The sequence below is a fragment of the Bos grunniens genome, chromosome 7 (assembly GCF_055505025.1).
Source record: "Bos grunniens cultivar Pamir isolate PY7600 chromosome 7, Bosgru_T2T1.0, whole genome shotgun sequence".
Taxonomy (NCBI): domain Eukaryota; kingdom Metazoa; phylum Chordata; class Mammalia; order Artiodactyla; family Bovidae; genus Bos; species Bos grunniens.
This window is the reverse complement of record NC_141171.1, coordinates 44,163,698-44,190,571: the sequence shown is the minus strand read 5'-3', so window position 1 is coordinate 44,190,571 and position 26,874 is coordinate 44,163,698. Positions and strand designations below refer to the sequence as shown.

The following is a 26,874-nucleotide window of genomic DNA, read 5'->3' as shown; positions in this document are numbered from 1 at the left end:
GGCCAGGCTCTGGAGAGGCTGGGCACATTACTTATTTCATGGGCAGGACATTGCATGCCTCGGGGCTTCCTCATGTTGTCGTCAGTGACTTGGGGTCCCTGTGAAGCTGCTCCAGGAGCCGCTACAATCTGGGTCAGGCCAGAGTCAGAGGGCAGCATGGCCGGATCTTAGTGAGGGCCCACCTCCTGGCCTGCAGACGGCTGCCTTCCTGCTGCGTCCTCCAGATCAGTGGTCATTCTTCCTCTCTGTATAGGGACCCTGGCTCCATCCTGGGGGCCCAATCTCCTAAGACCAACCCCACTGAGGGTTTGGCGCAAACTCTAGGCCCCCAAGAGGGCGTTTCCTCAGCCATCCCAGGGCTCCTTGCTTTACTGCAGGTTTCACTGGAGACCCAGCCATCCAGACACTGGCTGAGGCCCTTCTGCTCCTGGAAGGGAATCCGTCTGAGTGGGGGTTTCAAGTGGACGTGTGTAAACTGGGGCAAAGTTCCCCACTCTTTACGTTTGTATTTGTGGCTCCTCTATTCTCACTGTGATGTAGTTAACTGATTTTCCACTTGCCCCATATAAACCAACTCGGTTCTTATCTCCACTTCAGTTCTCTTACCTTGTTTCCCACCTCCGTTTCTTCTGAGCAGGGCGTTGCTACTCCCTGGCTCCCTCCCCAAGTCGTGCACCTCCTTTCCGGACACCCAGTGGTGCCTGTCCCTTCCCAGACACACCCCTCTGACAGACTGGACACCACGCTGGCAAGTGTTTTCATTTTCCTTTATTTTTTTTAAAAAAGCCCCTAAGTTCTATGGCTTCCAGGAAGCATCAGAGAAACGGAAGTGCCATTTCTGTACACTTTGTAAAGCCAGACCTAGACGCACGCACCGCGAAGACGCCCCAGCTGCTCTGCCCGCAGCTCGCAGCCCCAGGGGACCACTGGGACCGCACTGACGGGGCTGCCCGCTCCACACACACCTGCGGGGCTCAGACGGGCTTTAAGGCGCTTGTCTCCAGGCTCGGCCGGCAGCGCGGAGCGACACAAAAAGCCCACACACGCGCCGCCCACGGGCCTCGAGGTGGCTGCCCCCAGCCCAAGTTCAGGCCGGCGGCTCCACCGACAGGTGCACAGGACCCCTGAGGGCCGCGCCTGCCGGCCCAGGCTTTGGTGCAGCATTTTGGTTGGGGGCCGCCCCCACCCCGCCTTCCCTTCCAGTCTGGGGAGGCCCAGGGCGGGCTCACCCCCGGCAGCAACGCCCCGCAGCGCCCCCTCGAGAAAACGGCCTTTGGATCGAGGGAGACAAGCTGGACTTTATGACACTGACGGGCAGGCGGCGGTGCCGGCGGCCGCTCTACTCACTCAGCAGACGCGGGCAGGGGCGCAGGGCAGGGCAGCCGCTGTGGTTTCTCTTTTCCTTGTTTTAAATAGTTAATGCTCTCGGAGGGGAGGACTAGACACAGGTGTAGAAATCTCGGCCAAAGTCTTATGTGAAGGTCGTGACCCGGCGCAGGGGGCAGCAGTGCTGCCGGCCTGCAGTCTGCGTCCGGCTGTGGCCAACGCGGCCATGGACAAGCTGGCCCCGGGGGGCTGCAGCGGGAGGATTCGGGGGTCACTGCCCTGGAGTCACTTGTGTCGCTGTAGCGATTTTCTCTTTCTCCTTTTGAAGAAACAGCAGCACCTGGAAGGGGGACGCAAGGCTGGAAGGGGGCACAAGCTGCGGAAGGGGTGAGGGTGGAGAAGGGTGAGGACCCAGGACATCCCTGCTTCCCATCCCTGCCGCGGGCCTTACTTTGTGTCGTCAGCCACCTCCACCTCTGCAGGGGCTGTGATGGGGGCGTTGGAGTGCCCGGCGGTGGGGTCGTCAGCATTCAGCTCCCCGTTGGTGGAGTTAAGTGCCTGCGGGGGGCGGGGGTGGGGAGTCATGTAGGCCCCGCCTGACACCCCCACCCCCCTACACACACACACTTTGGTGCGGTCCTTGGCCCGGCACTCACCTGGTTTTTGCTGTAGAGCAAGGCTTTCTCTCGAACCTGAGGCTGCGCGGGCAGGTCAGAGTGAGCCGTGCCGATGGGCGTGGGCTGCAAGGGAGCCAAAGGCAGCTGAGGCTCAGCTGGGGGCCCCTACCAGCCACTCTCACCTGCCAGGGGCCCCTCCCGTGCCAGCCCCCCTCCCTCCACGTACCAGGGGCTTCCCGGCCCAGTCGTACTCGTAGTCAAACACGAAGCCGCTGCGGTCGAAGAGATCAGTGAAGAGCTTGCGCAGGTAGTCGTAGTCCGGCTTCTCGAAGAAGTCTAGGCGCCGCACATAGCGCAGATAGGTGGCCATCTCCTCTGCAGACACCAACAGGGATAGTGGAGGCCCGGGGCGGGGGCACTGGGCAGGGGTCTGCAGAGCAAGGGGGCGGGGGTACGTGGGGAGACGATTCTCACCTGGGAAGCTCTCACAAAGCACCTCGATGGGAGTGGCCCGCTTGGTGTCCCCGATCTTCTGGTAGCGTTCCTTGAGCGTGTCGGCCTGCGGGGGAGTGCAGTCAGCACCTTGGCCCCCCCGCCCACCCGCGGGAGACCTCCCACCTGCCCACCCGGCCTGACCCACCCACCTTGAGCCCCTGCCAGGGTAGGCTGCCGCGCAGGAAGTACATGAACATGTGGCCCAACGCCTCCAGGTCATCACGGCGACTCTGCTCTGCGGGGGACAGCAGGTCAGCTTGGCCCTCCCAACCACCATCCCCTGCCCGGCCCACACTGCATTCACTCACCCTTGCCCAGGTGCGTGTTGATGCTCATGTAGCGTGCCGTGCCTGTCAGGCTCTTGTGCTCACGGTACGGGATGTGCTTCTTGGTCTCGGGGTCGATGTACTCCTTGGCCAAGCCGAAGTCGATGATGTGGATGGCATGCTGCCGCTTCGTGCCCGGCCGCCCCACTAGGAAGTTCTCTGGCTTCACATCGCGGTAGATTAGGCTCTTGGTGTGCACGTACTCCATGCGCGTGATCTGCCGGTGCGCGGGCGGTAGGTGGGCCTCAGCCCGCCCTCTGCGCCCCCCACTTCCGCCCCACCCCGCCCCTTCCGCCCCAGCCCGGCCCGCACCAGCTGGATGGCTATCATGAGCACCGTCTTGAGCGTGAACGTGCGGTCGCACAAGTCGAACAGGTCCTCTAGGCTAGGCCCGAGCAGCTCCAGCACCATGGCGTTGTACTTCCCGCACGGGCCGAAGTAGTAGACCTGAGGGACGCCCTCTGCGGATGGAGGACACAGACTAGCGCGGTGCCCAGGCGGGCTCCCCCGGTTTCCCCATGCCCGGCCCCGGGGTACCTGCGGCGCTGAGCTGCTTGTAGAAGCGGTACTCCAGGTGCAGCTGCGGCGCCCGGGACTTGATGGGCTCCTGGGAGGGACGAGAGGACGCATGGGCGGCACGCAGGGCGCAGGCCTGCCCTCCTCCCGCCCCGACCCTGGCCAGGTCCATCGGGACAGCTGCCGCTTGGGGCTAGGGGCAGGGCTTGGACTCACCAATTTGATAGCTACGTATTCATTTGTATAGAGATTCTTTCCTGTGGGAGAAGCAGCACATCAGGCCCGCGGGACTTCCAGCCCACGAGACAGCGCACCACCCACCCCTCCAAGGGGCATCTCCTGTTCCCCTCACAGCCCTCCTTATGCTTGTCCCCTCCTTTCCCGGTCTGGGAGGGAAAAGGATGCCCGCAGGGGCTCCCCCCGGCTGTGAGCACCCCCACCCATCCCCGTCCCCAGGCCAACCCTGCCTCCGCCCACTGGGGGCTGCTCCCCTGTCCTCAGCGGGATCCTTCCCGCCAGCACGCCCACGCACTCCAATTTCTCCCATCTGGAAGAGTGAACACAGAACAGAGTCCTGGTGACCCCAAGGCCTTCTTTAGCTCCGGAGACCTGGAGGAGACATCCATACCACCCCACGCCCCGTCTCTGTCCCCAGATGCTCTCTGAGCCCCCATCCACCAAGCCATTTGACCAGCACTCTCCCCTCTCAGTTCTAGGGACCCTCGAGGGCACCCCCCAGCCCGCGCCCTGCCTGTAAGTCCAGACAGTTAAGTTGTGAACGTCTGTTGGACAAGCCCCACCCCCTCGCCGTGGAGCAAGGGTCCCAGGCCGAGCCCCTTCCCCAGCCTGAGGCTTGCCGCACAAAGCCGATGGGGAGGAAAGTAACCTGCATCCTTGGCTTAGAAACTGACATGCCTGGGGCAGGAGGTCTCTCGTAGCCCCTCACCAGCCACCTGGACCTCCAGGTGTGCATGGAGAACCAGCTACTGTGCTCAACCTCATAAAACTGCAAACACAAAAGCTCCAGAACCCCTGCCCTGGCCAGCTTTTCACCTGCTAGTTCCCATCCTTGGCTGAGCCCCAGACAGCGCCCAGGGGTGGCGGCCTGTGTGCACACCCAGCAACCTGCCGCACCCTCTCTGCCCCTCCCAGCACCAGCCGGCCACCCTCTGGGGCCTGAGTGCTAGCAGGCCCCATGGTGTGCTGCGCCCCCAGGAGACCTCACGCTGAATCCCCCCGCTGCTGCACCTTGCTTCTGAGACGGTCCAGCATGGGAAGAGGCCTCAGCTAACCCTCCATCCCCCTGCAGTGGGACAGTGTGAATGACCAAGGTGCTGGGCCCACCTGCCCCACCCATGGGGTGCGTGAGACACCGGTGTGTAGGACCACACAGGCAGAGGCCAGGGCCCACATGCCTGTCAGTCAGCTCCCTCCTTCCCCCATCCTGGGTCTCTCATCACTGTGGCCCCCGCCTGGGGTCTTCAGCTCAGCCCCTGCTCCTCCAGGGCCTCGGTTTCCACTATGGTGCACAGTCAGCTGGTCAATTTCCCCAGAGACCTGACAACATGGCCCCCAATTCTGCAGAGGAATCACGCCTTGGGAATTAACGTCACAATGTGTTTAGTGCTCAGCATAGTGCGCATACCACCTTCGTTAGGTTTATCCTGGAGACACCTGGAGGGTAGATTTTTAAATGTTTCTTTTCCAACTGTTGCTCCAAAGGAGAAATACAGCTGATTCATGCTGGTACACCCAGCAGCCTTACTAAACTCACTCCCTCCTGTTTACTGAGCAGCTACTCTGGCCTCCGCACATGGACAGTCAGGCTGTCTGGATGGGTCACGGTGTTTCTTCCTGTCCCATCTTTCCACATTTGGTCCATTCACTGCTGCTGTCGGGAAAGGGTACCCTCTGGGACCCCTCCTGCAGCCTCTATTCTTCCATTCCGATGAGTAAAAGACACCCGTGGGCAAGGAGAGAAAGCCTCCATCTAGTCCTGTTCGTCAGGTTTTGAGTAAAAAACAGGCATGCCTCATGTCCCCCAACATTTTATTATGAAAGCTTCAAATACAGCAAACTGGAGAGCCGGGTGCGCAAAGCCTGCGCCCTTGCCACCAGGCGCATCAGCTCGCGGTCTGTTCCACTCTGCTGCACAGCTGCACGGTTGTCACCTGTTCATTCTCAGATGCGTCTCAAAAGTTGTAGACCTCAGTCCCCTGTTTCCTAAGTACTCCAACCTGCAGGCCACCTTTAGTCTGTACTTGTCCCTGTCTTTCCCTTGGGAAGCGACATTTATCATTGAAGAGCCCTGCATCTGATGAGCTCTGTGCCACCCCACCCCGTCAGGACAGAGCGCATCCCACTCACCTCCCAGAAGAGGCCTTCCTTCAGCAGCGCATCACTTCCTGGCCAGGTCTGCTGGCTTGCCCTGCCCTCCACACCCCCAGTCGCCTGGCTGCTGGCTCCTGGGAGGTGTCTGTCTGGATCTCACGCCCAGTTTTAATTGTACCACCTGTCTTCTGACTGAGCCATACCCTTTTCCTGTGCCATGGACACTGGCATTTTGTCCAGGGGTGCTCTGCAAACAGCACCTCCCAGTACGCAGCCCACCTGCTCCTGCTCTTAACAACACTTCTGGATGTTTAAACTTCGATGATGTCTAACTGGTCCCTTCCAGTAAATGGTAGTCTTATTCTATGTCTTGTGGTAGAAACCTCATGTTTTGCCATTTGTGAGCTCCGGGGTTCAGCTGAGTTGAAGGTGAATGTGTGATCTGTGCACACGCACACATGCATGCGGGCATCTGAAGTCTGTGGTTACAGTCTCCCCATGGATCTCAGGTATTCTGGGCTCAGCAGAGGGTGTGAAGAGTAACAGTCTGAGAGGCATGGTGAAGAACAACTCAGGCGGGACACTGTGAGCAGAAGGGAGATGCCAGGGGCTGCCCAGGGCAGGAACAGGGTGCAGGCACTGCATCCAGGGCATGGAGACTCCCCGAGCTCCCCTGCATTCGGCTGAAAACCCAGAGAGCCCATATATTGGGAGGGGGTGACTCCCGCCCTTAAATAAAGTCTGCTCTTGGGCCAGCCTATCAAAGCTGCAAGCCAGCCCCTCATGGGTTCAAGATGAGTCCCCAGGATGAAGCATAATCCAGACCTCACGGGTGCTATCCACGTTGTCCAACATATGATCAAACATCAGTACACATGTGAAAAACGGGAACAGGACCGTAAGAAGGAAAAACAGAATCAAAGGGACCATAGACACTGGCGTTTAAAATAGACACTGCAGACGGGAACCCTCCTACACTGCTGGTAGAAATGTAAGGTCGTGCAGCCACCGTGGAGAGCAGTATGCAGGTTCTTCAGAAATCTAAAAACAGAGCTGCCATATGATCCTCCAACTGGGCATATATCTAATGAAAACTCTATAAATTCAAAAAGACACATGCACCCCAATGTTCACAGTGGCACTGTTCACAGTAGCCATGATAGGATGCAGAAGCGACCTCAATGCCACGGACAGATGAGTGGATACAGAAGATGTGGTACATATATACAATGGAATACTATTCAGCCATAGAAAAGAATGAAATAATGCCATTTCCTGGTGGTACAGTAGATAAAAATCCACCTGCCAATGCAGGGAACACAAGTTCCACCCCTGAGCCACAGTGACTGAAACCATCCGCAACAAGAGACGCCACCACAATGAGGAGCTAGTGCACCGCAAAGAAGAAGAGCCCCCGCCAGCCTCAACTAGAGAAAGCCTGAGGCAGCAAGGAAGACCCCACAGGGCCAAAAATAAATTTTTTAAAAAGATGAAAAAAAAATGTCTATATGTGTAACTAAATCACTCTGCTGTACCGTAGAAGTTAATACAACGTTATAAATCAACTATATGCCAATTAAAAAATGACTACTTTAAGTAAATTCAAGAATTAAAGGAAAAGATGGGCAAAATTAACAGATGGAAATAACAGGAAAAATAAGAGGAATCAAATGGAAGTGAAAAATATCATGTATGAAATGAAAATTTCAGTGGATGTACCTAATATATTACAGATGCTGCAGAAGCAAAAAAAGGGTGAACATACAATAAAGAAATGCAAGCTCTCCAGATTGAAGAAAGAAAACAGACTAGGAAAAAACTCAAAGGAACTTGAGGGACCTGTGGGCTAGCATCAAACACTCCTGACAGGCTTCTCAGGTGGCTCAGTGGTAAAGAATCTGCCTGCCAACGCAGATCCCTGGTCCAGGAGGATCCCACATGCCACAGCAACTGAGCCCATGTGCCACGACTGCTGCAGAGCATGCACCCTGGAGCCCGTGCTCTGCAATAGAAGCCGCTGCAACGAGAAGCTCACACACCGCAACTAGAGTGTAGTCCCAACTCACTACAAATACAGAAAACCCCACACTGCAAGAAGACCCAACACAACCAAAAAGAAACAATTAAAACAACACTCCTAACCGTATGTGACTAGAGTATGAGAAGGAGAAGAAACTAAAGTAGAAAAAATATTTGCAGAAATAACGGCACTCCTTTCCCAAATTTAATGAAGAAGGAAATGGCAACCCACTCCAGCGTTCTTGCCTGGAGAATCCCAGGGACGGGGGAGCCTGGTGGGCTGCCGTCTATGGGGTCGCACAGAGTCGGACACAACTGAGGCAACTTAGCAGCAGCAGCAGCAGTGCAGATCCTACAAACTCAATCCCAAGCAGGATAAACAGAAAACCATACCTAAACAAGGCAGAATCAAAATCTGAAACCAAAGACAAAAAGAAATCTTTGGGGGCTTCCCTGGTGGTCCACTGGTTGGGACTCCACTCTGCAATGCCGGGGATACCAGTTGATCCCTGATCAGGCAAGATCCCACATGCCACGGGTCGACTAAACCTATGTGCCACAACTACTGAACCCACGATCTCAAGCCTGAGAGTTGCAAATACTGAGCCCTGCACACCCTAGAGCTTGTGCTCTGCAACAAGAAGTCACTGCTACGAGATGCCCATGCACTGCAACTAGAGCAGCGCCTGTTGCAAGAAGAGAAAGCCTGTGCCCAGCTTCCTGAAGACCCAGTGCAGGCCAAAAAAAAAAAAATGAAAACAAGACAAATGATACACAGAACGAGGCTCGGCATTAGTCACTGGGGAAAAGCAAATGAATTCCATATTAGGCACCATTTCACACCCACCGACAAGCTCAGAATGGAAAGCCAGCAACCTGAAGTGCAGAGGCGGCTGTGGGACATCCAGCGCTCTCCTGTGCAGCCTGCAGGGTTTAAAGAGGTTCCCGGCTCCGGAAACCAGTCTGGTGGTCCCTCATAAGCACTTACACTCTAGAAGAGCGCCCTGGGGCGGTTTTATTCACAACACCCCAGATCTGGGCACCGGTCCCTAAGCAGGACGAGAGGAGAGAGGAACCCAGAGTCACTTAGGCAGGCGCAGGCAACCAAGTGACTGAGCAGCAGGGGCGGGCGGGGGTGGGCCCGGGAGCCGCGCTGACACCGCTGGCTCTCCAGCCCCGACCAACCTTTACACACGAAGGGCGCAGCACGCAACACATCGGTGTTCTGTACCTGGGTTTCGGAGCAACAACAGAACCTGGATTCTTAAAAAGCATTTTTCTGCTGAAATTACCCAGACCCGTGCGGTTCAGGCTGCCGCCCCAAATGCCAAGGTCAGGACCCAGGGGTGCGAGTGCATGCGCGTGTCCGTGAGAGCAGGTGCAGATGCTCCATGGGCAGCAGGGCTGGGTCTCAGCCCCTGACGGGCAGTGAGCGGTGCAGGCCAGGCTGGGGGGAACCCTTGGGAAGTTGCAGGGGGGGATTCCTGTGTCTCCCCCGCCCACACCCCTGCCATCAGCAGCCTGGCCCCGCCCTTGAACCTGGAGCCCTAGAGCCTAGGCGGCAAGGCTCTGCTGGCCCCACTCCAGCAACCTCGCAATCTGCCAAGGTGCAGACTCTAGCCGGGCCTCCACCCAGCCCCATGGGGCTGCCGGACACATTTGACACTGGCAACAACAGCCACGAGCTGGGCAATGACCACTAGACAGGGACTCGGGATCGCCCAGAGCTCAACCAAGGGCTGTGCAGGATATGCCCCTGGTCCTCTGCTCTGCCCCATGGGTACCATGGGCCAGGAGCCCCCAGCACAACTGCTCCTTCCCAGGGGGGCAGAAGCCCCACGCACTTACCTGTGTCCCGTCCCCACGACTCCCACCACCCCTGGGGCCCCAGACGTGATCGCACGGGGCTCACCTAGCCGGAGCTCCCCGAAGTTGCCACAGCCTATCTTCTTCCCGACCCGGAAGTTGGGGCCCACCATCAGGACCCCCGAGCTGGTCCCCGAGCTGCGGACGCTGTGGCTGGCCCGACCGGCGGCCTTGGACATTCTCCGGCCCTCCTCCGACTCCCCTTTCCCTCCTTTCTTGTCAAAATCCATAAGTTTGTGGTACCCTGGCCTCTCCACGGTGACTCAGCTGCCGTGCAAATCTGGCTCCACGGAGACCTGCGGTCGCGGCGGCTCTTCGGGGCTAACACCCCATGGCGCCCGGCGCGCTCCGGCTAGTGGGACGCGGGCGCACACGAGGGCCTGGCCGCAGCGCTCATCTCGGTGGCCTCCGGGTCGCACACGGGGGGAGGACTCATGCTGCTGACGGGTCCCGGGGGCTCAAATCTCGTGGCTCTCGGCTGGAGGAGAAACAGAGGCCCGGGTTAGGAGGACACGCGCCTCCCCATCATGCGCCCCGAGGTCCAGAGCACAGCTTGGCCAGATCTGGGACTGGGCGTTCACTGCTGGTGGAACCTCCTTCTGGAAAGATCTGAGGCACTGGTGCAACCTGGAGCCTTTTGGGGGCTGAGGGGTGGGAGGTTCAGGCCTCTTGAGAATCCCACGTGCTGCCTGCCCCTGCCCCCCCAAGGACTGCAGGATGGCTGTGTGGGCAGGGGAGATGCCCAATTGAGTGATTGAGGTGCCACCCCCCGCACGCGGCACTGAGCCCTCAAAAGAGGACAGACGCAGAGCAGTACATGCAGGGGCCTCGGAGACGGGCCCCACCATTGACATGGGACTCCAGAGAGGCCCCTCCCTCCCCCACCCAATGTCCAGGCCTCGTTCCAGGAGCTCGTGACCCTGTGGTTAGGTGGGTGACCCGCTGCTGCGGGACAGAAAGCAGGCAAGGAGGGGCTGTGGAAGGCAACACCAGCCTGGCTTCACTTGGCCCAGCAGCCCCCTGCCTTGACAGGGCTGGCTGGGCACGTGTTGCTGGGGTGAGTCCGACCTGGCCTCGCCAGTACAAAGCTGGGGTTGTGGATGGGATGGCAGGCACCCCCACAGTCCCCCAGGTTGCAGGAGAAGCAGCCCAAACCAGGGGGTGCAGACACATGGGGCAGGTGCCCTGAAGCAACCCAGGCTGTGTCTGTGGTGTGGGCTCCTCCCCCCGCACCCCTTCCTACAGCGCCCTGCATACCAGTCACCCTGTGTCTCGAGAGAGGAGGGTCTCCTCTGCCAGCCATCCCTTCTCTCAGCCACAATCACTGCACCCTCCAACAGGCCTTCCACCACCTCCTGTTCTCTCACACCAAAGTCACAAAAATCTCTCTAGAAAGAAAACACTAGCATCCTCCTCTAACACCTCCCTAGCCCGCCTAGGGCCCAGACTGGCCACTGTGAGGCTCACACCTGTGCCCCTCCCTACCAGGCACTCAAGGGCGGGCACCTGGTGAAGGCCATGCCCACTTAACAGCCAAGGTGAGGGGAGGCAAGGCCAGAGCCAGCTCCTGCCCAGAGGGTAGGGCGGACCAACACCAGGGCCCTGAGGCTTCAGCAGGATCAGCTCTGTAGAGCCTGGTGCCCCAGCCCCTAAATGGGTGCTCACACAGCCTCCAGCGCTGATACATGGAAGGGCCAGGCAGCCCCCTTGTATCACTGACGGCACAGGTGCCAAGAACAGGCTCCAAAGGGGGGACCCCCTGGCCACGTGCCCAAAGGCAGGACCTACAAGCTGGTAGGGCTGAGGCCAGGGTGCTCACACACACGTGTTACAAGCCCGTCCCCGCTCGGGCACAGCCCAGGAGAGTCCCAGACAGGCAGGAGCCCAGGCTTCAGGCCAAACCTCACTGCTTACAGCCGGCAGCGCCCACGCTTCCCAAACACATGAACAGCGTGTACAGACAATCCGACCCCAGCCAAGACCCGCGCACCCAGCTCCACCACTGCTCGGGTTCCTGGCGGCCACATCCGCCCGTGCTAGGGCCCAGCCTGGGGCCTTGTGAATGCGGCTCTTACCACCAGCAGCATGTGCCGCCGCCTGAGACCAGTGCCCTGGCACCTGTGGACAACACACCCATCACTGGGCTCAGGGGCGCTGGCCTGGCCAAGCAGCTGCTGCTCTGCCTTGACCTCCTATCTCCATTGGTTGCACTGTGGGAGACTGGCCAGAACCACTGCAACGCCAAGGGGGATCAGACAGCCCGGCAGGAGTGACCAGAGGGAGGGAGGGGCCTGACCGAGGAGCTGGGGGCTCAGGACAGAGCAGGCTGCCCACCCCCCTGCTCCACGGGCTGGCCTCCACCTCGAGGGGCCATGCTGAGCCCCACTTGCCCACAGTTCCCTGTGGGGGGAGGATGTTCAACCTCAAGGATCTGGGAGTTAACTGTGAACAGCTGCTACAAACTTATAAGGAAATAACTATATTAAAAACATTAATATGCAGTAGAGAACAAACGACTAATAGGGACCTACAGTAGAGCACAGAGAACTCTACTCGATACTCTCAATGACCTATATGGGAAAAGAATCTAAAGAAAAGTGGGTATGTGTAAACCTATAAGTGGTTCACTTTACTGTATACCTAAAACTAACACAACATTGTCAATCAACTCTACTCCAATAAAATTTAAAAGCAGACAAAACGGCCAGCAAGCCCACTGGGGTGGAGACTGAATGCTTAGTTCTGAGCCCCTGGGACATCTTTATTCACATCTGGAGACGATGACCACAGGGGGCTTACAACCCCTTCCAGAGAGGACAGATCAAAGGCTCTTACTAGACCTTGGTTTCCGAGAAGGCAATGGCACCCCACTCCAGTACTCTTGCCTGGAAAATCCCATGGATGGAGGAGCCTGGTGGGCTGCAGTCCATGGGGTCACTAGCAGTCAGACACAACTGAGCGACTTCACTTTCACTTTTCACTTTCATGCATTGGAGAAGGAAATGGCAACCCACTCCAGTGTTCTTGCCTGGAGAATCCCAGGGACGGGGGAGCCTGGTGGGCTGCCATCTCTGGGGTCGCACAGAGTAGGACACGACTGACGCGACTTAGCAGCAGCAGACCTTGGTTTATGCTTGCAGAGTTGTGCTACAATCACCTCTGGTTCCAGAATGTTCCATCCCCCAAAAGGAAGCCTGGTCCCATCAGCAGTCACCCGCCTCAGCCCCTGACAACCAGGAACCCACTCTCTGTGTCTGTCTATCAGCCTGTTCTGGATGTTTCCCACCAGTGGGATCACACCCTGCGTGTCCTTCTGTGTCTGCTTCTCTCACTGAGCATCGTGTTCTCAGGGTCTGTCCACGTGGTAGCCATTGTCAGGGCTTCTCTTCTTTCCGTGGCTGAGGGATGCTCCTGGGTGTGGAAGGACACACTCACCCATGGAAGGACACCCAGCTGTGTCCACTCTTGGGCAACAGTGAACAGAGTGGCTACAGTGCTTCTGCACAAGTTTCTAGGAGGCCACGTGCTGTCCCCCTCCCAGGCACTACCTACGGCTAGAATGGCAGGGTCAGGTGGAGGCTCTAGCTTAATTGCTGAAGGAACTGGAGGCTGCCTCCCGTCAACTGTCCTGCTCCCACCGGAGCTCTCCACTGCCTAGGGGTGGTTCTGATCTGCATTTCCCCAATGGTCCCACTCCACCTCCAGATACACGCCTTCCCTAGCACTCCCTGCCCCCATCCAGCACTAGACACACTCCTGTGAATCACTCACTGCCTGTGGGAACAGCACCCGCAGGGGATGGGCTAAAGGGCTGAGGGTCTTCACAGGGAGGCGGGACAAGGGCCTTCCCACCTTGGGAGGAGGTGAGCCTGGAGGCCAGAGTGGAGCCTGGCTCAGAGCAGCTGGACACCTGACTTCATGGGAGCTTGTGCCCATGACTCGGTAACACGCCAGTGTGGGATTCCAGCACAGCGAGCCCATGCCCTGCAAACATCAGGGTACCTCCTGCTCCCAGATATCACACCTGCATGGGTGACCCTCCTTTCTCTGAAATCCTGCCAGATTCCACAAGTGGATACCAAAAGCCCCCTACCCCCGGATGGACACTCAGAGGTGGTTTCCTGCCAGATTTTCTTTCCTGTTGGAAATTAACTAAAACACAGGTCCGTGCATGCACCCCCACCCACAAAGGTGCACCAGAGGGGGCCGGAGAGCCCATGGGAAGCTCAAAGACAGCAAGGAGACACCAGCATTCTCCTGTCTCCTTGCCCGAGGACACTGAGGGCACTGCCACCAGGTGCCCCTGCCCACGAGCAGCAGAGGGAGAGCCAGGGAGTGTATGGCTGGGGCAGGACACTGCAGGCCCTCACCCAGGGGATGGAGGAGCCATGCGTGGAGGTCTGGAGGGACAGCAGCCCAACCAGGAAGACCAAACATGGGAACAAAGTAGGGGAGGGGAGGGCTGGAGACTGGGGCTCGACTTCCTGGCCAACAAGATGTGGGTGCATCCGCGTCGATGGAGGAATGGTGGGCAGGGGCACCCATTCTTGCAGTTCCCATGCTGCTGCTGTGACCTACTCATCCCACACAGGCAGGGACTGAGGTCTGGGTCCCACTTTGTGCAGTTTTTATGGGGCAGCATCACCAAACATCACTCTGCCCCGACAATACACACAAGGAACCCTCCAGGAGACCTCACTTCCCTGTGCCCCAACCCCAACTCTCCCAGAGGCCCTCCCCGGTCAGCAGCACAGGGCGCCCAGACCCCTGGTGTCCTGCCCTGAGACTCCATTCTGAGCTGTGACCCCTGGTCCAGGTGGGTCATGCTCTCAGCCCCACCCCGAGATCCAGAGCGGCCTCGGCACCTCTGTCTGGCCTCCAGCTGCAAACCTTTCTGAGCCCACAGAGCTGCCTTCTGAAAGCCGCAAAGCCAGGAGGCCTGTGCCCTCGGGCTGGCTGGGAGGTCTCTGGGTGCAGGACGTGAGGCCCAGGGCAGGGACTCTGCCCTCGCAGCCCCTCCTTCAGCACTGCCTCTGGGGACCCCGGTAAGGCCCAGTGCCTACTGTAAGTGAGCCTTTGCACCAGGAGCGCCATGCTGGCTCCCATGCCGTGTCCCTGGGGTCCGGCGAGCAGCACAGGGACAGCGACCAGGCCTGAAACTAGAAGCTGTGGTGGGTGTGCTGCCCCAGCCCGGCCCCCCAGCCCATATGGCCCTGGCAAGACACCAGAGGCCCGACCCATCCGTCAGGCTCTGGACAACAAGGCAGGCGTGTGGCCACCACAAGGTCACCACCTGCAAGGGACAGTGGCCACCAGGAGACGGGTGAGGAGTCCAGACCCTGACCCTCCCAGAGACAGGACGCCAGTGCCTACTCACCCCGTGAACAGCAGCTACCACCCACCACACCATAGGGGTCTTCCTGGGTCCTCTCTCGGGACCTCAAGAGGGACGGCCAGAGCGAGTCACCCATTGGCCTGACAGGTGCAGGAACGACAGAGTGGACACAGGACTAAAAGTGAGCTAAACGCTGCCAGGAGCCGGAAGTCGGTAGGTGCCCCGGCCCACCTGGTGAACCAGGAAGCGGGTGTGTATGATGTCAGCACAGGCGCTAAAACTCATGGGGGGAGGAAGGGAGCCCAGCCCTACACCTGACCCGAAAGCAAGCCAGTCTCACCCAACCAGCATGGACCCCAGTTCCTCCCTCCCAAGGGCACCCGGACTCACTCCTCGCTCAGGGAAGGCCCCCAGGGGTGTGGACTCTGCTCAGGCCCTCGTGGTCAACTTAAGCCCCAGGCAGGCAGGGCTCCCAGCCCACCCCCAACCCCCCCAGCGACCCCCGGCCTGCCTTCCAGCTCAGGGGGCTTACCTGCTGCGTTCTCCTGGGGGTCCTCCATCTTGTCAGGGCCAGGGCCAGGCCCCCTGGCAGGGGCCCCAGGAACCCCCTTCTCTGACCGTCTCCACCCAGTGATGTCACAGTCCCCACTGACATCATGGGCACAGCCCTGAGCCAGAGTCAGGATGCATCTGGAGCAGTGGCAGCAGCTTCCCTCCTGGGGGTGGCCCCACCACACACTGCGGGCTCTGCCGTGGTAGCCACCCGGGAAGCGCAGGGCTCTGGGACGACCCTGGCCACAGCCTCCCTCAGGCACTTCCAGACACACACGTCCCCCTCCTCAGGCTGAGCCTACTGACTTGTATAGGCAGGGCCTCCCTCCAGGAGTCACCCAGGCCCTGGGCCCGAGAAGCCACGAGAACCCCAAGTGCCAGGTTGTGGCACCTACGCACCACTCCCTGAAAGGGACTCAGGCTCTGGAGATGCGCCAGCCAGGGGGGCCGCAGCCTGGAAGCCTGAGGTCACTGACAGTGTTACAGCAGAAAGAAAGGGACTGGGCCGAGAACGGGGACCAGACCCCAGGACAAGGCCAGCGTCCAAACAGTATCAAGCAGAAACGGTTCACGACATAGGATTTACAACAACGGAACACAACCCTAGATAAATGGGAAAGGAGGGAGCACCCGCCAGGCAGGGGCTGCAGCAAACCTGAGGGAAAGGCCCTGTGCGAGGACATGCAGGGTTCACTGAGAAAGGCAAGGAAGACGGTCAGAGTTCACGCTCGGGGTCATGAAGAGCAGGTGTGGGCAGATGCGCAGGTTCAGCCAAGTTACAGACGAGCCCAGAAGGATGTGGGACTCTGCACTTTCCTGCAGCTTTCCACGGACTTAAACACGTGCATGTCAAACCCCTCGGCCCCATTCCAGCACGCAGCAGGCACTTCCATGGTGGGGGCGGGGTTGCTGGACATCAAGAATGGGTGGGGCCAGGCCATGGGCTTGCTGGAGTGACCAACAGCTCGCTCCCTGGGCACACTTGAAAGCCCCCACAACTGAGAGCTAAGAGAGGGATGTGGAAAAGAGGGATCGGGGAGGGACACAAAAGGCGCTCAAACGACGCATAACGCCTGATGAGAAGGGACAACTGAAGGCACGGAGCTGGGGCTAGGCGGCCACACGGGCCACCAATGAGAAGACAGGTACACATACAGGAATGGCTGTACTCCCACAGGAGGGCTGGCGACTGGCAGAGCCCGGGGGCCTGGGGCAGAGAGGACGGGGGAAACGCGAACCCTGGCTGAGGACGATGCACCAGGACCAGCCCATCAGCTGCGATGTGAGTGACACTCAATGGAGGTGTGACCCACGGGGACCCCAAACTGACCCACAGACTCGCTATAAACCTAACATTGCTCTGAAACAAGAGTCTATTTAAAAAACAACCTCCACCACCTCTGGCAGCACCCCCCAGACCACCTCTCCCTCTACACGGTGCGAGGTGGGCACACTCCTGCCCAGGACCTTTGCACCCGCAGCCTAGCACCCGCCCAGCCCCTCGGCCTCCACCAGAGCACTCGCCATGCCACCAGTCCAGCAGGCACCCGTCCCAGGGACACAGTGGGCGCCAGGCAGGAGCACAGCTGCTCCTTGGCGTCGGGGTCCACAATCCCCAAAGCAGAGCAGGGAGGCCAGGTGACACCCTGGCCAGAGAGAAAGATGGAGCCCCAGCTGAGCACGGGGAGGGGACACAAGCCCTGAAAATGATGGAAACGTGGACTCTGGGGCCAGATGAGGGGGAGACGCCTGATGACCTCTGGAATCCTGGCTGGCCTCTGCTAGCAGGTGCAAACTCTCCTGAGCTCAGAAAGGTGGAGAGGGGAATGGGAGAGCTGGGCTGGACCACCCTCCAGAGTGTGTAGCCTCAGCCCAGGGCAAGGGGCTGTGTGGGCAGACACATTAAAGACATTAAAGGGCCAGAGCACCTGCAGACCCACCAGAAAACCACATGCCCTGTCTCCCCGTCTTACCGGAGCTGGCCGAGCATCACTCATCCACCCAGCTCCCCTGCTGGGGGAGATGGCTCCTTTAGTCTGGACAGGTCCTCAGAGATTGGCACATCCTAGACAAGGACCCAGCCCCTCTGCTCAGGACTGATGGTGGGGGGAGGACCAGCACCCGCCTACCACATGGGATCCCGTGTCCCAACTGGAGCCTCCCCAGACCTGGTGCAGCAGGGAGAGGGCCAGGCCAAGGCACAGGAGCACAAGCCCCCGGGAGGATGGCTTCACTCCTGTGGGGGAAGCTGGAATGGTCCCTCTCCCCAAGAAGGAGGAGACCCACGGCCACTCCCAAAGGGGGTTGCGGAGCACAGCGAGCAGCCAGACCTGCCTGTTACACACCCATGGTGTATGGGGGTTTGGAAGGACGTCACTGACGCGTGAACAGTGCCCACCGCCTGATTCTGAGTGAGTTCTCAAAACTTTCCCACGCTTGGCCGAAACACCCATTTTCCTCAATGTGTGCATGTCTTTTGCCCCTGAAAAACACCGACGACGGGATGGGATCTACAGTAACACGCGGCCAAGGCACCTGGCCCCGTGGGGCTGCAGTCCCTCCCGGCACCCAACAGGCCTGCTCAGAGGGGCACCAGGATGGAAGACCCCGGGCTGGCCTGGGGGTCTGAGACGCCAAGGGGCAGAGCCGCCCTGGCCCAGGTCCTCTGAAGGGCTGGCGCTCCAGAAACTGCAGGGCAGCGGGAAGACGGTCTTCCAGAAAATGGCCAGGGTTCCCAGGCTTGGAGGAGGCAGAGACACTATGACCAAGGGTCAGACCCTATAACGCAGGACAGGACGCAGAACCTGGAGAGGGAGCCTGCAAGGACGGGGACAATCAGGACCCTCCTCCACAGCAGGTGGCACAGAAGACGAAGCAGCCACTGTGGAAAAGACAGCAATTCCTCACAAGAGTCACCACTCGATCTCCTCAGTATCCACCCGCGGGAACCGAGAACACATCCACACAGACCCGTGTGCACAGCACGCAGGCATCCACAGCCGCTGGACTCACGACTGCTACGCGGACCACACAACCCAGTGAACACACGTGTCCCTCCACACGGGAGTGTCCTTCAACCAAGAAAAGGGGTGACGCCCTGACATTCATTACCACGTGGAGGGACCCTGAGAACACGATGCTCAGTGAGGGCAGCAGACACAGAAGGACCCACAGGGTGTGAGTCCGCTGATGGGAAACATCCAGAACAGGACGATCCACAGACAACATTGTGGGGTAGTGGTTCTCGGGGGCTGTGGTTCTTTTGGGGTGACAGATGTTCTGGAATTGATTTTGGTGATAGTTGCACAACTTGTGAATACACTAAAACCACCGAGGTCTCCTCTCCAGTGAACTTTACGGTCGGTGAGGTGTATCTTAATTAAAGCCAGTGTAGCATGTGGCATCACAATAAAGCTGTCAGGAAGGGCGTGGGGCTGGGCGTGCGGCCCAGAGCAGGGCTCCTCTGTCCAGTGTGGGTCAAAGTCCGACCCTCAGGCAGCTGCCAGAGCCACACCTCCCACTCCTGTGACAGATGCGGTAACCATTTCAGACAGGAATCAAGAGGTGTGCACCCACAGGAAGAGAAGCCAGGGAGAAGGCAGGGAGGGGAGGAAGGAGAGCTTGGTCCTCCCCAGCAGCGCTGGCCCAGGCCGAGGGGACACAGAACTCACCCACTGCTCGCCCAGCGCTCTTCAAACTAGCCAGGGCGGCCACCCGGCTCATGCTTACCCGCACCCACCCCGGGCTGCCCTCCCCACCCGAGCCACCCTGCTGGCCTCTGGCCCGTCTCTATCCATGAGCTGGCAGCACTCCAACCTTGGTCCCCCAGATTGGCCATGAGCTGGGGAAAAACCCCTGGCTGAGAGGCTGCATCACAATCACCAGATGCCCCACCTGCCCCCAGATGCTGGCTGGAAGGACCACCACCGGATCGCAGAGGTTCCACTCCAACCCACCAGCGCCAATGCGGCCCTGAGCCCCAGACGGACGGGAGGAGGATGCCAGCCTGCGGTGGCCAGACGCAGATTAAACACCAGACGCCCAGCAGACAACAGAAGGTCAGATAAGCAATGAGTTAACCTTTACTGCAAGTGTGTCCCACATGCCACCCGGGGTAGTTTATGCCAGGCGACTTTCGACCGTTTGTAGGAACTACAATTGCGCCTGGCGCCCCACGCTTTATCAGCAATATCTGGCCACGCCTGACAGCCGTGCCGACAGCCTCCCGGCAGGACTCAATCCCCAGGGCCCTGATGTTTTTCTACTCAAGCTCTGTATTTGTTAAAATAGAGTGTTTCCAATGAAAATTTAAGCTTCCAAATGGTGATAAGCCACACACACCCAAATACGAAGGATGTAAACTATCTCAACAGTAACCTCTCACACCGACGACGTGTTTGACCGTTTCTCAGATACCCCAAACTAAATGAGATAAACAGGTCACCTGTTTCTTTCTACTTTCTAACCAGCATACTGCCCACCATCCACGTAGCTCTCATCCTGTCCGTATTGGGGGCAGGGGCTGTGGGTCTTGACAGATATGTCTGCCTCCAAAAGACTCGGGACCACTTCCCCCCAGGGCACCAGCATGACCATTTCTGACTGGAAAGTCGAGGCCAGGGTGTGAGAGGCGCCAGGCATGCCCTACAGCCTGCCTGGGTTGGGGGCACAAGTTGGGGGCACAAGCCAGGGGCACGTGGGGACTAGCCAGGCTGGAGCTTCTGGGCCAAGGGTCTCATCACAGACTCCCCGGGCCGGCCACACAGGAAGCCCCAAAAGCCCAGCCACAGCCTGGAGACCAGAAATAAACCAGGAGGGACCGTGCGGGTCACCCTTGGGCCAGCAGGAGAGCGGCCCGAGGCAAGAGCAGGGGACACTGCCCTGTGGGGGGACCTCAGCCAGCCACCACGTCCAGTCCACAGGAGCAGTATCCCTCCTGACCTGCTTCCACAGACTTCCTGCTCCCGAGGGCAGAGGCATGGGGCTTGTGGAAGCCCAGAGACAGGCTCAGGGAGGCCCTGAGATGGGCACCCGCAAGCCCCTCAGCTGCAGCTCACTGCGCACTGCAGGCTGGTGGGAAACGGCGAGGTGGGTGCTCACTGGACCCGACTGCCTTGACTTGACACCGGGCAATGCCTAGACATTGTCCCTATGTGGCTGCCCTCGAAAATGACCTGCTCCAGCGCCCACAGGGCGGAGGGGACAGACCCGGCCTAGAGAGCATGTCCCTGCCTACAGCTTCAGAGGAAACAAGCCCATGTCCCGGGGCCGGCACGGGGAGGGAGGACTAGGCCTGGACAAAGAGCCCCACAGCTGCTCCCTGCTGGTGTGAGAGTAGAGGCCGAGGCAGGGCACTGGCGGAGGACACAAGGGGTCCTGGAAGCTGCCAGTGCCTCAGGTGAAGCCACACAAGCAAAGGGCTGCCAGGCCAGTGGGTCTCCGTGGGCGATTCCTAGCACACGGTGTGATATGGTTCCTATAAGATGCCAGGCTCCCAGTGTGGGCCCTGGAATAACCCCCAAGCCAATTCTAGAACCCACAAGGAAGGGAGCCCTCAGGGCTCTGCACTCTAGGCACCAACCCCATCCCTCTGTTGCACCCCTCTTCTCTCTCAAAGCCCTTGGTCTTCCCAGAATTATCTCCCTTGGATTCTTCATCTCAGCCTACTCCCCATCCAGGTGCCCCACACGCAGCCCCGCTGGGTCACCCACCAGGCTCCCAGAGAGCCCTGCCACGTGCCCATCAGCTGGGCCCTGGGACTGCAGTGAGCACGAGGGTCACTGAAAACTCTCATTGAGGTTCCATGGAGGCTGTGGGTCCCACAGGGAGTGACACTGCCCTGCAACCCTGCCCTGCAACCTGGTGTGGGAACAGCCGGACCTCCAAAATGGGGATCATGCTGGATCACGCCAGGGGTGATGTTTAAGCACAGCTTTTTAACACTCTGAGGTGTGTCATGAACCAACACAAAGTCGTGACGCATGAGGTGTATCTGTTTCTACCTGTGAACAGTGATGCCGTGACCCAGGACGACACAGGACACTATCTGCACCTGGGTGCCCCCGCCCTCCACCTGCTGGAGAGACTTCCGTTGCCTTTCCACTCACGCAGAGGCACTGCCAGCGGGGGCACTGGCGAGAGCAGCCCTGCCAGTAGCTCAGGCGCAGGGACACCTGGCTGGCGCCGACGCACGCACTCACGCACACACGTGCGCATGTGTTCTGCAGGCTAGATCTATGCAGCGAGGGGAAGGGCTCGCCCTCCTTAATTTAAGCTACCTGGCTTCTGCCACTCACTGAAAGGGACTTACAGGAAAGCTGCAGACACCTGGGCAAGCCAGATCAGTGGACCATCCTGGGTGCCGAGGGGACACGTGGGGTTCTGAGAAGGAAACGCCGCCATTACCCCCTGCCTGAGAATCCCACCGGCCATCTGTATGGACCCCCACATCACAAGGGTATGTAGGTTCTGCCAGGAGCTCAGTGGAAAATGGGCAGGACTGAGGGGCTGAGGCCAGAGGAGCCGGTCTTCTCACCCTGAGCCTCTTGCTCAGGCTGCATCCAGTGGGCAGAGAGGGTCCTGAGGAGCACAGGCCTTGGCAGAGTGAAGGTCCTCCTCCTGGAGGTCACTTGGGCCTCGCTTACTCATATGTAGAAAGGGAGCTTGGGGACTCGCCCAGCAAGGCCCCCAAGTGCCCAAATAGGGTGGGGCAGGTGCAGAACTGCTCAAAGTGGGACCTTCTGCACCACCGGGCCTCGTTTCCTGACCAGGCAACAGAAAGAATCCTGACTCGTGGCTTAGCGCGCACCTGCTGCCTGGATCACAACAGCAAGGCCCCCATTCAGGTACGACAACCCCAGAGAAACACCCAACACTGATGGTGACCACGACCCAACCCACACACGCAGCTCCTTTACAAAAGCCCTTTCCAGGGAAACCAACGGTTCCCCCCACCACGCTGACCTGCCCGACGCGCCCCCAGCCCTGCTGCCAGCTTCCCCCCCAGACTAAGGCCTTGTAAAGCCTCTCTGTAAGGCCTCTGTGGTCCCGGGGGAAGGGGGGTAGGTCTAGAAACTTTTTAAGACAGAGACCAAGCCCCACAAGAGCCCTGAAGAGAAACGCTGCACCTCTGAGGCAGCCATGGCAAGTCCACCCGACGAGGCTTTCCTGGTGTCCCAGGCTGTCCAGGAGACATGCCCTGTCCCCAGGTACTGCCTTGTGGGGGCTGGGCCCTCCCTGAGCGCTACCCACCAGTAGATCCCCAAGGCTCAGGTGGCCCCGCAGCTGTCCGGAACACCTCTCAGCTGGCTGGCTTCCCTGGAGCTGGGATGAACAGATAGGACGCGTTCAGTTTATTAAAAAAAAAAACAAAAAAAAAAAAAAAACCTCACCTACTTCCTCTTGCAACCCAGAGGTAATTACTAGGTAGTTAGAAGGAGGAGGTGGTTCAGATGGAATCAGAAGCCACAGTTCAGAGGAGTCTGTGCTCACAGGACCTGCTGTCACAGTTCAGAGCCAGGTGACTAGATGCCTGTCCCCAACCCGCCTCAGAGAAATGACAGAGATCCAGAATCAGATGGGAAGGCCTGACAGCAGGGGGGTCAAAAACCAGAGCCCTGCCCAACGCCTGCTGCAGACCTTGGGGTGTTGCCTATAGCTGGGGTGGAGGTCCAGCCAGCTCCTTCCAGATCTCCTTCCCTCTCTCCACTGCCAGATGCAGCAGACACAACTGGCCCCCCGAATCTGGGAGCTGCCCCCCACCAGCTAGATTCCCACCCCACACTCACCACCCCCATTCCATTCCTCAGAGGCTGGGCCACAGATACCACCGCAGGGGTTGAACTAAACATCTGGGGCTCAAGAGACAATAAGATGGGCCAGTAAAGTCTTGTCTAGCCCTGTGTGTGCTGCTGAGGGAGCTATAGTCAGCCTGCCCTCCCACCCCCACCCCAACCTCTGCCTGCAGAGCCCCGAGGAGGCCACAATTCAGTGGAAACACAGCAGATAAAAACAAACTCCTGGCAACGACCACAAACTTCCCCCAGCAGCTCAGTCTGCTCCCCTCGGGGGCCACATCTAGCCCCCCAGCGGCTACCCCCCCTTCCCTATCAGAGCCATCCTCCCCCTCAGATTCGTGTTTCCCCACTCATCCCTCACACCCTGAGCCAAAGGAGCCCCTGGGGGGGGGGGGGGTCAGGAAACGCCAACTGAGCCTGTCTATGTCCCTCAGGGCAGGGACGAAGGTGCCCAGAAGCCCCTCAGGATGGATGTGTGGGCACTCCCAGGAGCTCCAGACACTGGCCCGGCCTGGAGCCCCCTATTGAGGGGGCTGGGGAGAGAATGCTGGACTCCACCTACGTGCACGGAACCCTCCAGGCCGTTTCCTGCAAACAATGCCATCCGGAGGCCAAGGGAATAACCCAGCTGCCCAAAGCCGGCCCAGGACGACGCCCCGGACGTCAGAGCAGGGCTTTCTCTCAGGCCCCCAGCCCGGTCCTGAACGCCTCCCCTGAGAAAACTGGGGCAGAGGGAGCAGGGGAAGCGCAGGACAGGGAGGGGGTGGTGTGGCTGCCGGGCACGCAGACGTCGGCCCCCCCCTCCTTCATCTGAAGTGTTTCCGGAAAACAAAGCCGGTGGCGAGGGCGGAAGGAGGAGGCGCAGCCCGGCGAGCGCCGGGAGTTCCTGAGCGTCCCACAACAGGTCCCCCAGCCCAGACCCCTCCTGCTGTTCCCCTTTCCTGCCCGCAGCTCCCCCAACATATCTGCAGGGCCACAAAGGGGCGAGTGTGCGCGCCAGCGTGGGGAGGAGCGACGGGCCCAGCGGAGAAGGCTGGAGGGGTGGGAAGCCAGGGGGAATGGGCAGTGGGCTTGAGCACTGGGGGGGGCAGTGAAGGAGGGAGGTGGGGTGGGGCTGAGGGAAGGACAGGCCAGCAGTCAGGAGTGACGAATCCGTGGAGAACACTGAGGTCTGGAGTGAGGAAACAGTAGAGTGTGGAGAGAGAAATGGAGGAGGAGGGGAATAGTGAGGTCAGTAGTGTGAGGATCTGTAGGGAGTGACAAGTGGCAGGACCTGAGTTTGGGAGTCACTGGCAACGACAAGGTCTGGAGTGCAAGGGGGTGGGAATGAGGAGTTGGGTCGACAGTGTGGGGGTCACTGGGCTGTAGGGGCAATTGGGGTCGCCGTGGGGGGTGCAGTCGGGAGTGCAGGGCTTCACAAGAGCAGGTCCACATTGTGGGCGTCTGCGAGGTCCGGGAGTCCGAACTGCGGGGTGTAGGGGGTGCGGGGTCTGAGGAGTCTTCGAGACATATGAGCAGAGGGTCTGGGGGTCCGCGGGGGTGGGGCCGCAGGGCCAGGGCGCGTGTCCGCCGCCGCCAGCGAGGGCGCGCGCGTCGTTACCTGACAGCCTCCGCCGCGGCCGTGGCCCCGGGGCCGGACTGGGCGGCTCGGGCTCCCTCAGCAGCGCTGCGCGGACCCCCGCTCCGGACCCTGTTCGCGCTCCGGCTCTGGCTCCGGCGCCCGCCTGGGTCCCCGCTCCCGCTCCCGCGCCGCCGCCGCCGCCGGCCTCCGCATGTTGGGCGCGGGCCGTCCCCGCCGCGCGGGCGCCCGGCTCGCCCCGGTCTCGCAGCGTCGCCCGCGGCCCGCGCTTACGCCGCCAGCGTCGCGGGGGAGGGCCCGGCGCCCACTGCGCAGCCGCTGGAGGCCTTGGGGCGCGCACGAGACGTCACCGAGGGCGGGGCCGGGGCGGCGCGCCCGCCGCTTTGCGGCAGCGGGTGACGCCGCGCGACAACCGCCGCGCTTTGCGGCCGCTCCGGGGTGGCCGGGCCACAGCCCGCCGGACTACAGGAGGCCCGTGGCCGTGAGGACACGCAGGGGCTGAGAAAGAACTGGGGCCGAGAAAGAACCGGGCCCAGTCCACCCTCCCGGGGGGGTGGGGCTCCCGCCGCCGCCGACCTTGGCCCCCCCCACCGTTGCTATGGTGACGCGTGGTCGGTCGCTCCGACACCGCCCCACCGCGCTTCTGTGACGTCAGGGTCTCGCCACTTGACGTCACGGCCGGGCGGCTCCGCGGGGCGTGGTAGCGCGGGGACCCGCCGACTTCCGGGGCGGGCGGCTGGAGTCGGGTTGGGTGGGGCTGGGAGCGGCGAGGGTTGTAGGTGATGGGACGGCGGTGGGTCGGTGCTTCTCTGCGTCGTAATAAGCGGTGACGTCAATGAGCCAAGGAGGGGGTCACCCAAGGTCCTGGTCCAGCTGGGCCTTCCGGCCGAGCAAGGGCCCTGGCACGCAAGCTGGCATTCAACAAGTGTGGTCTGCAGAGTGCTGGCTCACGCACCGTGTCAGTCAGGGGCGACTGGCAAGGGGCCCGCAGTGAGACCCTGCTCCACCTGGAGCCTCTTCCTGCGGGGAATTTTTTACGGTGGAGGGAGACTCATCCACTCTCGTCTTAGTATTTAAGTGCCTGCTAGCGGCTCTCGGAGAAGGCAATGGCACCCCTCTCGAGTACTCTTGCCTGGAAAATCCCATGGATGGAGGAACCTGGAAGGCTGCAGTCCATGGGGTCGCTGAGGGTCGGACATGACTGAGCGACTTCCCTTTCACTTTTCACTTTCATGCATTGGAGAAGGAAATGGCAACCCACTCCAGTGTTCTTGCCTGGAGAATCCCAGGGACGGGGCATCCTGGTGGGCTGCCGTCTATGGGGTCGCACAGAGTCGGACACGACTGAAGCGACTTAGCAGCAGCAGCAGCAGCAGCGGCTCTGAGACCAGAATGGTGAACTAGACTGTTGGCATGGCTTCCCAGTGGGTCCTCAGTCCTGAGCCCGGGGGATAGACAGGACAGAGACTAAATAGACATGACAGTTTCAGGTGGTGTTATAAGGTGGCTTGGAGCAGGATGACCGAAGGGCAGACCTTAAAGGCCAAAAGCTAGATGTGGCACATGGAAGGAAGATTTCCGTGGTCTCTGATTATCGTCCTGCTGTCCCGCAGCCACAAGCGGGGAAGGAGAATTAAACCTGAGGGGAAAGGAGGAATGGCAGAGCTGTAGAGCTGGTTCTGCCCCCACTTCTCCTCCTTCAGCCCCCTTGTAATGTCGACACCTCCAGGAAGCCCAAGTCACGTCCCGGTGTTGTCCTTTCTCAATTGCTCCTCACCCTCTCCAACCTGAACCTACCTTCGTTTCAAATCCACCTCCTCCACCAGCCATGCTAGACCAGGGACCACATTTCTTGCTCACTGCTGTGCCCACACACAGTATAAACTCAGTCTGTGTGGTCACCATGTGTGGTTCATTTGTTATGAACGAAACAACCGACGACTCTAGGGTCCTTCCAGATTCTGGAGAGCCGGGAATTGTATTTCCTCAGACTTCCTGGCCCCATCTGTCCTCTTCTCTTCACTCTTGACGTTCAAAAAAAAAAAAAAATCTGCTCTCCAGTGCTCAACTCCCAGAAGAGCCGGGGGCATGGTAGCCTCTCCTCCAGAGGTGTTTG

At 59.8% G+C, this 26,874-nt stretch overlaps 2 protein-coding genes across 4 annotated transcripts; one reads left to right on the top strand and one right to left on the bottom strand.

Moving 5' to 3' along the window:
* Positions 1 to 753: 753 nt before the first annotated feature.
* Positions 754 to 9,877, bottom strand: CSNK1G2 (casein kinase 1 gamma 2). 3 transcript variants are annotated; one of them, XM_086411535.1, is made up of 11 exons: positions 9,740 to 9,877; positions 3,497 to 3,537; positions 3,302 to 3,371; positions 3,077 to 3,225; positions 2,747 to 2,981; positions 2,588 to 2,673; positions 2,418 to 2,502; positions 2,170 to 2,318; positions 1,983 to 2,066; positions 1,778 to 1,884; positions 754 to 1,666 (listed from the first exon to the last, which is right to left on the bottom strand). In XM_086411535.1, the coding sequence occupies exons 4-11, from the start codon at positions 3,173 to 3,175 to the stop codon at positions 1,612 to 1,614; spliced, it is 900 nt and encodes a 299-aa protein (XP_086267661.1). In that variant the 5' UTR covers positions 3,176 to 3,225; positions 3,302 to 3,371; positions 3,497 to 3,537; positions 9,740 to 9,877; the 3' UTR covers positions 754 to 1,611. The 3 variants fall into 3 exon arrangements, with proteins under 3 accessions (XP_086267661.1, XP_086267660.1, XP_086267659.1); XM_086411534.1 differs by lacking the exon at positions 9,740 to 9,877 and adding an exon at positions 9,543 to 9,726; XM_086411533.1 differs by lacking the exon at positions 9,740 to 9,877 and adding an exon at positions 9,543 to 9,726 and having other exon boundaries at positions 2,170 to 2,502.
* LOC147369348 (uncharacterized) lies at positions 9,828 to 25,172 on the top strand. Its single transcript, XM_086411539.1, has 2 exons — positions 9,828 to 9,974; positions 24,780 to 25,172. The coding sequence occupies exons 1-2, from the start codon at positions 9,828 to 9,830 to the stop codon at positions 25,155 to 25,157; spliced, it is 525 nt and encodes a 174-aa protein (XP_086267665.1). The 3' UTR covers positions 25,158 to 25,172.
* The last annotated feature ends 1,702 nt before the right edge of the window (positions 25,173 to 26,874 follow it).